The following is a 12,554-nucleotide window of genomic DNA, read 5'->3' on the forward strand; positions in this document are numbered from 1 at the left end:
GCCTGCATGTACACCTGTGGGCCAGAAGAGGGCATCAGATCACATTATAGATGGTTGTGAGCCACCATGTGGTTGCTAGGAATTGTACTCAAGGCCTCTGAAAGAAGAGTCAGTTCTCTTAACCTCTGAGCCATTTCTCCAGCCCAAGAAGTGTCTTTTCAATAAACGGTTCAGAGACAAGTGGCATCCATGTGTGAAACAATGATTTTAGTCCACACTTCACACTATAGGCTAACCCAAAATGGACCGTAGATCGAAATATTAGGAAGTGAAAACAACGGACCTCTTAGGAGAAAAATAGTGTACAGCTCAATTAGGTAATGGTCAAAGAGACATGACATCAAATAAGCTGACAACATAAAACCCTCCCTGTTTGAGACAAAACTTCCGTGACAGTGAAAAAGAAAGCCCGGGATGCAAGAATGCTTGCAAATAATATATGTGATAGATAATTTACATTCAGGACATTAAAAAATCCAGTACCATGTAAGACAGCAGTTTGCATGCGCTAGGCTGATGAGTTAGCGGATGAACAGGGTTAAAGAGGCTGTAGGGAAACTAGACTCTAGTCCACAGTGGGAGCATCAAGGGGCAAGTGGTGTAGTCACTGGAGAAAGTAAGTTGCAATACAGTAAAGCATTAAATACAGAGTTAAGACCCACCAGTGCTAATACCACATATACAGGCAAGAACAAATAAAAAACATATGTGCACGTACAAGTTAAAACACAAAAGTGTTCACAGTAGCAGTATTCATAGTAGGCCAAAGTACGAACAACCAACTGTCCATAACAGGTAATCAAAATGTGGTTAAGTAGGGCTGGAGAGATGGCTCAGCAGTTAAGAGCACTGGCTGCTGCTCTTCCAGAGGTCCTGAGTTCAATTCCCAGCAAACACGTGGTGGCTCACAACCACTGATATTGAGATCTGATGCCCTCTTCTGGCCTGCAGGTGTACATGCAGACAGAGCTCTCATATACACAAAATATATAAATAAATCTTTTTAAAAATGTGCTAAGTAGACACTCTGAGATTTTATTTGGTAGCAAAACCAAACTCATACTTCAGTTTCATACTACAAAGTATGTTCCAAAACTCACCGAAGATCACGTCTGGTAATGATGCTAACCATAGGGCATGGCCACCTTGGGGAATCGTCTACCACACAGAAGGGGAGAGGAGGCTGCTGGGGGCTTGGGATAGGGGAAGGACAGGGAAGAGTGTAGAATGGTTAATAATGAATTTAAGTTTGTTTGGGTTTTCTTTTTTAGGAGAAGTTAAAGATGTCCTAAAATTAAACTGGAGCAATGTTCACAATCTTGCAAAAAATGCCTTTCAAAAACTGCCCCGGAAACTTTAAATGGTAGAATTATGTGGTGTGTAATTATATTTCAATAAATGTGTTTTTTAAAAAATGCAACAGGATAAATTACAATGGAAAAATGTATCAATTTAACTTTAGAAAATTAGAAACCTCTGTGAGTCATAAAACACTATAACCTAATTAAGTGGGAAAATGGACCAAAGAGGGTTTTTTTAATAACATTCAAGACTGACAGATTCAAACAAACAGTAAAACTGCCATTCCTAAGAAACACATACTGAAAAGGGAGGAACAACCATATCCTCACTAGTGACCAAGTGTGTCTTGATCCAGCCAGTATACTCTTAGAGCTCAGTCTATGAAAAAAAAAATGACATTCCTTTAGCTGCTGGACAGGAATGCCCTCTCACTCTTCTTCAGCTAACCCCTTGCTTGTCCAATATTGGAGATAATGGGGAAATGTGTGGTGGTGCATGGCTGGGAGTCAGAGGCCAGCCTGGCAAAAACAAACAATAGAAAAAAGACAAAAGTAACTGTAGGAGGGTCAGGACTAGACCCATATCTCTCTCCCTCTCTCCCTCTCTCCCTCTCTCCCTACCTCCCTCCTCTCTCTCTCTCTCTCTCTCTCTCCCTCTCTCCCTTCTCTCTCTCTCTCTCTCTCTCTCACACACACACACACACACACACACACACTGTTAAGGTCTTAGTATTGCCCGACTAGCCTTAAGCAATCCCCTGTCTCAGCCGCCTAAGTAGCTGAGACCACAGGTTATGTGTCACTGTGTCATATACTTCGTGTACGGATAATTCTTTACCAACTATTATCTCTAATACAGGAAAATAATGATAAACATATATGCGCTTGCCCTCATTAAGGAGGACATGCAAGCAGCAATCACGTATTCTTCCCTGGTGGCTGGCAACTTGCTATATCATTAGCATTAGTCTGCAAGTTAAAGAAACAAATCTTGAGCCATTCCTCATATGCCTTAAATCCCAAACTCTGGCACAGACCTGGAGTGCTGGAGTGCTGGTGTTCCCTGGATACTCTCGGAGCAGTTTCTGGGTGTAGCCAAACGGCACACGGGTGAGCTAGGACTCACGAACAGAGAAATAAGTACAACCAAGGCCCTCGGATTCAAAATGGAACGGACACTAGCTGTGTGTGAGCACTGTCACGCCTAGTTTCGCTAAGGGACTACTCCTTGGAGAAGGCTACTATAGGACAGCTTTCCGTGAGGAAACATGACTCTTCTAGTTACCACAGCAGAGGGAAGTCTCCTTGCTGAAGGCTGCATCCCAGCTGCAGTCTTAGACACTCAAAAGGAAAGCAGGGGGTGGGGAGCGGCTGCTTTTACAAAGCGAAGAAGGACTTTGTGTCTCCGGCCTTACTCTCCATCCCCAGAAGTAGGCTCCTAGGCACACTACTTCAGGCCCTGCTCTCCTCTGTACACAAAGCCAGAGCATGCGCTCTCCCACTTACAGCGCATGCGTCCGCAGTACACAGGCAGAGTGGTACTGCTGACAGCTCAGTAACTTGCACAAGTTCCATAATGACTGTGAGATCCTTGCTTCCTCTTCTTCAAAGGCTTCTGAACCTGAGGCTGCTCTAAGACCCTTGCAACCCCAAGCATCTTAGACGCCGCCATGATCTCTGTGAGCCTCTCCAAGCATCAAAGACAGCAAACGGTTATAGATGCAACTGGACACGCCAGCTGAATGCCTTTCTAAACACGAACTTGATCTGACTCAGCTGTGAAAATGCCCCCGACACTGTACTCTGGAAAGAAAGGAAATGGAAACGTCTAAGAAGCCCAGACAGATGGGGAGTTCAAAAGAGGAGGGTTACAGAGAGACGTCCCCCCAACCCCCTTTAAAGTCTCAGCAGTCCACAACTAACCCTGGAAGAGAGCCTACAAGCGCAGTCCATTTAGATATTTTCCAGAAGATGTTAACTTCAAAAACAAAACAAACAAAAAGACCCCTCAGTGGACTCTAAAGGGATTATCAAATCAACACAACTTCCCAGAAAGCAAATGGCCAGAGTCTTCAGGAACGCAGGTTACTTCATTGAATAATTGCACTCTGGGAAGCTACCACCCTTGAGGAGGTATCGGATGTGCACAAAATTTACCAAACAAAAGTATGAGGAGTTCTGGAGATGGGTTCCTCGTCAATATGAACCACTTACCGTTAAATGGTATACTTATAGGCAGGGTCTTATATAGCCCAGGCTAGCTTCTACCTCATGAGCACTAGGCTTATAGGCAAGGTCTTATATAGCCCAGGCTAGCCCCTACCTCATAAGCACTGGGCTTATAGGTAAGGTCTTATGTTGCCCAGGCTAGCCCCTACCTCATAAGCACTAGGCTTATAGGCATGCATGGCTGTTCTTGGCAAGATGGGAAATGATACATATTATACTACAGTTGAAAAACAGGAAACATTTTAGGTCAGGCTACAAGGATGGTTTTGGATATGATTCTTGTGTATCACCCTTCCATGCCCTGGGATTATAGGCATGCCCCACGATACATGGCTACAATTTCTTTACGTGAAAAACACTATCAATATCTAGGTGGAAACTAGTTTTAAAATCAATTATAGAATATTGAAACGGCCAACAATAAATACCAAATTTCTCAAGAAAACCAGAAATGCATTATGATATAAAGCATGAAAAAAGAGAGAAAAGGAAAGAAATGTATCATGTGGGTCTCAGGTTTGTGGGGTAGATGTCAGGGGATGGAGGGATAGGACAGGGAACGGAGGGCAGAGGATCAGTCAGTGACTTGGTTGCTATTCAAGCATGAGACATGAATTCGAGTCCCAGTACCCATATATTAAAAAAAAAAAAAAAAAAAAAAAAAAAAAAGCCAGGTATAGCAGTGTGCCTGTAATCCCAGTGTTGGGGAGGCAGACAAAGGAGAATCCTTGGAGCCTGCTGATGGCCAAGCCTATCTGAAATGAAAGAGGAAGCTTTGCGTACAGTAAGAGAATCTGCTTCAGGACATGGGCTGGAAAGGTCAGTGAGTGTGGTGGGGCGTATCTCCAACCCCAGCAGATCAGGTGGATCTCCAGAGAATGAGACCAGCCTAATCTACATAGCAAGTTCCAGTGCAGCCAGGGATACATTGTGAGATCCTCACTCAAAAATAAAAATAAGGTGGGAAAGCAATTAGGGAAGACTCCTGATGCCAGCCTGACTTCCACATGCACACACACCCATGTGCATACAAACACATATAAAACACACACACACACACATTAAAATGCCAGCAGCAGTTCTCTCTCATGGATGGGATTTCCTAATTAAGAAACACTCTTGCAGAATAGGGTAGGAAAGCCTTGGCAGACATTAACTCCTTGTCCGAGAATCGCACGAGGAAGATGCTTCCCTTTCACAGGTCGCCAGGATTTTCTCTAAAGGAAACAGACAGACAGCAAGTGGAGTTTGCACGTCCACCAGACCAGCTATGTCAACTGTCAGAAAGAACTGGAACTAGCCAATGCTCTCTAGTCTCCTCACTCTAGCTAAAAGTACAAAAAGGGGCAATTTAGGCCAAGGATCACTAGTCCAAGGTGTGCGGGGGACCCACAGTGTTTACGGGTTTAGATTATGTAAATGCAGATGCTGAGATACGAGGGGGACCCACATGAGACTGATTTGTGCTCATGTGCATCCTGTAGGCATAGCCAGGAGGAAATGTATGCAACACTTTCAGTGTGCCTGAATTTTGCCCATGATCAAGCCACAAGAGGTTGGGTATGGTGTCACGGCAATACTCAAAGTCACAGATATTGGAGCATTTCCGATCTCAGCCTTTCGGATTAAGGCTGTTCAACCTGTACGGCCACCTGTCATCACTTCCTGTTGTTCTCACTTCAGTAGTTAAGGGTCTGCTCCGCACCCATGCCTAAACATAATGGAGCCAACGTGATCTATCGGGAGAAGAGCTTGCAGATACAATAATGGCATTACTAGGAAGAGGCCCCAGGAAATGCCATTTTCTCATCTCCGGGAGACAAAACAAAGATACAGTACAGACACTGGTGCATTCCTAGTCCCAAAGGACTCACAAGCAACCACAGAAATAACTTAATGGGTGTCGGTCCTTGTTTGTGATGGTCATAAAATGGATCTTCCAGTTAGAATAGTATCAAAACGTGAAACAATGCCCAGAAAATGGAATATGCTGGCAAGCAGTGGAACAAAACACAAACAAGCAGATGAAGGTTGCAGAAAGGTAAATACAAGTAATTGAATATAAAGTGGGGGGGTGGGGCTGCACATATAGCCGTGTGTACAATACTTGGAGCACGAAGGAGGCTCCCCAAGTTCAATCCTTGGTACTTCCAAAAACAAGTGATTAAAAGCAAGTAACTCAATCACACAAAATTTACATTAACACAAGGTTAATGGCATGCCTGCTTGTTTTTGTTTGTTTGTTTGTTTGTTTGTTTGAGATAGAGCCTTGCATTGTAGCTTTGTCTGATTTGGAACTCTTTATGTAGACTAAGCTGGCCAAGCTGGCCTTGGATTTTTGCGCCAGACCCCTTGTCTCTGCCTTCCACGTGTGGCAGGTAACAAGCATGAGCCACCAACCTGCCTTTAATGATATTATCTCTGCCCCACAGTTTGCAGGATCTAGGTTGGCACTAATAGCATTAATCCAAATGTTCATGACTATAACTTGTGTTGACCAAGGTGCTTTATTACAGACACAGCAGTTGTCTCATGATGGAATAAGAGTTCCAGGCTCTGGCAGTTTCTATCTATTCCAGTAGGGATAGAGCACTCCCTTTCCATGAAGGAAATAGTCCAATGTAGTCAACCCGCCAAGTTGCTGGTTGCACTCTGGGGAATGGTGCTCTGCCTGGGGCTCAGTGTTGGTCTCTGCTGTTGGCAGATCTGGCACTCTGCAGGAAGTGTAGCCAGGTCAGCCTCAGTGAGTTGAAGTGCACGTTGTCACGCATGACTTCCATCTCTGCCACCACGGCCACTCCAGTCGTGGGCCCATCGGGCAATGACAGAGATGGCCAGGCAAAGAGGTGTCCACAGAACAGTCATCCTGTCTACTTGATTACTGAAACCTTACTTAGCCTAAGGCACCTTTAGGTAAGCATTTTTATAGGACACAAGATCAAAGAGATCTATCTACATACTTCTTCCTTGAATTTGTCACTTTTCAACTGCTGGGACAAAAATATCACAACTAAGCCAACATATAAAAGAAAATGTTTAAAAAATTTGGGACTCAAAACTGCAAAGGGTTATGACCCATAACGGTGGGGAGTGTGGCAGTAGATGGGCAGTGCAGAAGTAGCTGAGCGCTCATGTACCTACCAACAAGTAGAAGGAAGAGAGAGAGAGAACTGGGAATGGTGTGGGCTTTCCCCAGCACTTGGGTGGCCGAGGCAGGTAGATCTCTGAATTTCAGGCCAGCTTGGTCTACAAAGCTATTTTCAGGACAGCCAGATCTATACAAACCCTGTTATTAAATAAATACAAAAACTCAAAAAGAGAAACCAAGTGAGTGAGCAAGCAAGACAGAGAGACAGAGACAGAGAGACAGTGAGACAGAGAGAGATAGGTGGGGGGGGGAGAGAAACTTGAGACCTTAGATCTCACCCTCTATGATATGACACACCTAATCCAACAGGCCGCACCTCCTAATCCTTTTCAAACACTTCCAACAACTGGGAACCAAGCATTCAAATACATATGAGCCTATGGAGGCCATTCTCATTCAAACCACAATATTCCTCAAATGTCTTTCTCACCAACTTTCCACTCATGCTCTTTCCAAATTCTTGACCATCCAGTCAATCCATTGGCTACAGTCCATGAATCAGTATAGATTTTTACATCTGGCCATTCCTCCTTCTGAGCAAAATGTGCAACCACTAGAACGGCCTGAGCTTGATTAGCATCAGGTGGCGAAGAGTTTCTATACGAGAAAGTAAGACAGAATAGTGACTGGGGGTGGGATGGCTTCTGAGTTAAAACTGGACCTGAACAAGTCAGGGAGCACTAACCACTGAGGAGAAAGGACGGGCACCTGAGGGAGGACTGGCTCATTGTCCTCTGGGACCTGCACATACACTTTATTTACTGTATCGTTAGTAGCAACAGTGCTCGTTTTAAAATAGATGGATATTTTTAAAGCCAGTGCATGTTCACTGCCATATGCCAACCCGTTTAAACAAACAAACAAAAAAAGGCAGGTAAGGCGTTAGCATGCCGGATACTTTTCCAGTGGCATAGTTCAAGTAGGGATCCATGTCAGCAACTACAAAAATATGACCTCACGTCTTCTGAGTGCCATTTTTAACACAACCATCTCTGTCTTCCATTTTTTTACTTAAAATTACCAAGATACTAATGCCAAGTCACCACTGTGAGACACGGATTTGCTACACAGATTGGTCAGTGCGCCAAAACTCTTCTGCTAGTGTGAATCTGCTCAGTGGAACTAAAGCATCTGAGATGGAAGGCATTTTCTTGAGCCCGTGAAAAGATGACATATTCAGGGGGACTGATACATCCTTCTATCGACAAGACCATCCACAAGAACTTAGAAATAAATAATCATTTTATTTCATGTTTACTTTATTCTTATTATATGTGAATGGGTGTTTTGCTAGCTTGTGTCCATGTGCTACATGCGTGCAGTACCTATGAAGGCCAGAAGAAGGCATCTGATTCCCCAGGACCAGAGTGACAAGATGGTTGTGAGCCATCATGTGGGTGCTGGGAATTGAACTCAGGCCCTCTGGAAGAGCAGCCAGTATTCTTAACCTCTGAGCCATCTCTCTCCAGCCAATACATTTCATTTTATTTTTATTTTTTTATTTAATTTTAATTTACGTGTATTGTGTGAGGATGTCAGATCTTAGAGTTATAGACAGTTGTGAGCTGCCATGTGGGTGCTGGGAATTGAAGCCAGGTCCTTTCAAAGAGCAGGCAGTGCTCTTAACCACTGAGCCCCCTCTTTTCGGCCCCCATTTCATTTTTATAAGGGATACTGCTCAAAGCCAAATCTGATATTGGTCGAGGAATACGGGACAAATTGGTTAGGGTTTCTCCGCCTATATGATGAAAGAGTCCTTATGAAACTCTTCATGACAGCCGCATTGCCCAGGCTTGCCCGACAATGCTACGGAAAGCCCCACAGGACAGACACTGACTTTGCTATCAGTACGTCTGAAACGTAGCAGTCCCTCGAGTCTCAGGTGATCCCCAGCCCTGAGGCAAAAGCAATAGCAGTTCACAGTGCGAGCAACTGCACGGCAGAAAGGAACGTGGTTCAGTATGTCACATCTGCGTTTGGTATTCCCTTCAGCTGAGCTTCCTTAGCAGATACTGGTTCAGAGTCATCCTGTTCTTCATAGGTATGGCATGCTTGGCTAAGACACTTCGCTTGCCCTAAAGCATCAGTGAGTGACGTGCACAATGTTAAAGAAAAAACATTAGTCAGTGATGCTTCTGAGAGTGCATGGAGGTGCGCTTCATTTAGGAGTGGATGTCCCACCTCACTGGGCAGTAGCGTTTTGTTTTGTTTTGTTTTGTTGGGGGGAGGGGTACGAGACAGGGTTTCTCTGTGTAGCCTTGACTGACTGTCCTAGACCCTCTTTATAGACCAGGCTGCCCTCAAACTCATAGCGACCCGCCTCAGTCAAGGGAAGACTAGTCTCAACTCAGACAGTTGCATAGTCAAGAGGGGCTGTTGTAGCCAAGGGACGGGGTGAAGGTCAGTGGATGGAAAATCACAAAGAGGAAACATCAAGACTGAGAAGGGGAATTCTGGCTTAACTGAGCTAGCAGGAGACTTGCTACAGTTAGGCCAGGTGATCCCGTATGACCTGGGGTGCTGGTGGCAAAGCTGGGGGTGGGGAGAAGACTTCCCTGTTAAACTGACATAACAGGTTTATTGGCTAAATCCGTATTTTTATAAAAAGGTCCAGATAAGCCTGGGAGAAGGTTCATGAGTTAAACTGAAATTTGGCAAAGCAGTTTCTGCTGATAAACCCACTAACCTAGGGTGAAAAGACAGTAATATAGCTAAATTTAAAAATAAAAAGAAAGAAAAAAGAATAAAAAAGGTGTGTGCAGCTGCTGAGCGCGGTCATTCCCACCAGGGTAAGCTAGCAGGAGAGGCCCTGTGGGAACCGCCATTTGCAGGAAGAAAAGGCACAGATAGAGCAGCGAGGCAAGCAAGGGACATTCCAGGAATTCCCCAAAATACTGATAAACAGGTCAAAGTCTTTGGCACAGGAAACCGCTTCATACCAAAAACGTTCCCAAGTTCCAGCTAATGACTGAACTGTAAACAATGCTGTCCAAAAAAAGAAAGTTCTGGAACAATGAAAGATTCTGGACACTCCGCCATTTCTAACATGTCATGCCTCAGGGCTTTCCCTCACGACTCAAAAACAATGCACATGTCACTTCAAGTAACACAAACATTTAGGAAACCAGAATCTAATTAATTTCATGGCCCCAGGGCACAATTCAGATGAACTCGGAATATGTTCCCATGTAATTGAGAAGAATTTTCATTGGCACATGATCAATGGGAACCCAAATTATCTTGCCTTTTGTAAGCAAATAATTCAGCCAATTTAAAGAGAATATCAAAGAGCTGTGAGGACTGGGGGGACAAGCACAGGAAGGGCTTTCCTCACATCTGAATCCCAGCCTCTCCCGGTCAACCAGCACTTGTTTTCTTCCCAGTGTGGGTAAGTGTATGAAATTGTTAATGATGAGACGAGTCAAGCTGGCTTATCCGAGGTACCGAAAGTCCGTGGCTCCTGCCCTGTTACAAGCCTGAGTCGCCACCGGAAATTAACCTTTATCGCTGTCCCATTGCTGGATGATGTCAGCAAGAGATTCACTATATAAGCTTTGATGGTATCCATAACTTTAGGGGTGTCTTGTAAGAGACAGTGTTCTCAATTCACCAGGAGGAAACTGGCAAAGCCAATGGTGAACATTAGTTTTGAGGGTTTTTTATTGTTGTTGCTTTGTGTTTTTCTGTTTTGTTTTTGTTTTTTGAGATAGGGTTTCTCTCACTTTGTGACCAGGCTGGCTTCGAACTCACAGCAATCCACCTGCCTCTGCCTCCTGGAGTGCTGGGATTAAAGGCGTACACCACCGAACCCAGCTGAACATTGGTTCTTAATCAAGATCTTGACTCTATATGAAAGTCGGCCGGCGCTTGCTTCATCATTATATGTGGAGGTGGAACTATACAGACAGGTAGGTTAAAACATTGTTTTCCCTGGGGACAGCAGCAGTTAAGCGTACCTATTGCTCCTGCAGAGAACCTAAGTGCAATTACCAGCACCCATGTCAGGCGGCTCACAGCCACCTATAACTCCAGCTCCAAGAGAACCAACAACTTCTGGTCTCTGAGGGCACGTGAACTCACATGTGCACATATAGACATATACATGTAACTAAAAATTAATCTTTGTTTTTTTTTTTATTTTTTTTGTTTTGTTTTGGTTTTTGGTTTTTCGAGACAGGGTTTCTCTGTGTAGCCTTGGCCATCCTGGACTCACTTTGTAGACCAGGCTGGCCTCGAACTCACAGCGATCCACCTGCCTTTGCCTTCCGAGTGCTGGGATTAAAGGCGTGCGCCACCGTTTTTTTTTTTTTAAATCTCCTTCTTCTAAAAGTTATTTTAACACTGGGGAAAAAATCTCCTAAAAGACTTATTTTTTAGCCGGGTGTGGTGGCACATACTTTTAATCTCAGCACTCAGGAGGCAGAGGCAGGCGGATCTCTGTGAGTTCGAGGCCAGCCAGGTCTACAAAGTGAGTCCAGGATAGCCAAGAATACACAGGGAAACTCTGTCTCAAAAAAACAAACAAAAAAAGAAGCAGAAGAAGATTTGTTTTTTGAGATGAAGTCTCTCACTATGTTGCCCAAGCTGGCGTGGCACACCTGGGCTCAAACACTTCCGCTTCAGCTGCCCAAGTGCTGGGATTATAGGTACGTAGGTACACGCTGCCACACGTGGCTCTCCCATAAGACTTCTTATAGGTACTCATCTTGCTTACTTTTAATGTATAGATTATTTAAATAGCAAATATAGCTTATGAGGAAACTTTTTTTTTTTTACCTGGAGATTTCTTGTTTGATCTTGACTGTGTCAAGTGAGACTGCCGAGGCAGCAAAGGCGACGAAGGGAGAGACATTGAGACCCCTTTGGCCAAGCTCACACGGTAGGTGTCCTCTGCCGTAGGAGGACTATTCACAGGCGAGTCACCACTGTGACTGGAGGACGAGGCAAGCGTCTCTGAACCGAAGTCACCTCCTGGAGCGGAGAGAGGAAACAGATTTAGGTTACGCCATCCATGACAAGTTGATGAGACTTTGATTCCTGAGAGCTACGTTCTTAGAATACAGTTCCCATACACCAGACAGACTGAATGTCTTTTACAGGATTTCTCCTTATCGCTCTTGAAACCCATTGCCTACAGGGGAAACTCAAGCTTTATGACTGAACTCTGTCAGGAGGCCCTCTGTGTCCCACTAGGCTGCTACAGAAAGGCATGGATCTTAGGTACCACAAGGCGCTCTGATTTCAGCTGCAGTTACGGGAGTGGGGGGGGGGGGAGGAGTCAATTGGACTTTTGTGGGTGTCAGTGGAGCAGATTCCAAAGCCAGGGAACTCTCTGGATTTCCAGGCCTGAGTCAGCTTCCTCTAATATGGGGATCCCAACGGAAGCCTAGACCGCATCCATAGTGCTCCCTGGATCCGCTTCTCTTCTGATCCCACCTATTCCACCCTCTTGAACCCCAGCCAACGCCGACCCATCACAGGGCTCACTTATTGAGCAGGTTCCCATAGGATCGAACCCCCAACTGAACCTGGGAACAAACAGCACACCATTATGAAACCAACTTTCTAGACTAAGCAGATCCCCCAAAACCATAGAGGATACAACAATAGGGTACAGTGCATATGAGGAATACAGGCCTTGGCAGGGACCAGCCTCTTAAAGAAAAAGTACAGCCAGTCTGCATGTACTCGGATGATACACTTTGCTGCTAACCCCGCCCCCAACTCTACATCCCTACCCCCAGTCACTTCCCTCTGTATAGACCAAGAAGCAACTGAGGACTGCAAAGAAACTTGAGTCATCACCCCACAGATTACAAACCATCTTCAAAATCCTAAATTATAGGCTGTAGAATTCGGAGGAGACATATAAGTTT

General features: G+C 44.8%; 1 protein-coding gene across 1 annotated transcript in view; it reads right to left on the minus strand.

Moving 5' to 3' along the window:
• Tanc1 (tetratricopeptide repeat, ankyrin repeat and coiled-coil containing 1) overlaps positions 1 to 12,554 on the minus strand; it is a 225,399-nt gene that overhangs the window by 104,334 nt on the left and 108,511 nt on the right. The window contains exon 4 of the mRNA XM_051166670.1: positions 11,455 to 11,649. Within this exon, the coding sequence (XP_051022627.1) occupies positions 11,455 to 11,649 (195 nt within the window). The remainder of the gene's footprint in view (positions 1 to 11,454; positions 11,650 to 12,554) is intronic.

This window comes from Acomys russatus, chromosome 24 (assembly GCF_903995435.1).
Source record: "Acomys russatus chromosome 24, mAcoRus1.1, whole genome shotgun sequence".
Lineage (NCBI taxonomy): Eukaryota > Metazoa > Chordata > Mammalia > Rodentia > Muridae > Acomys > Acomys russatus.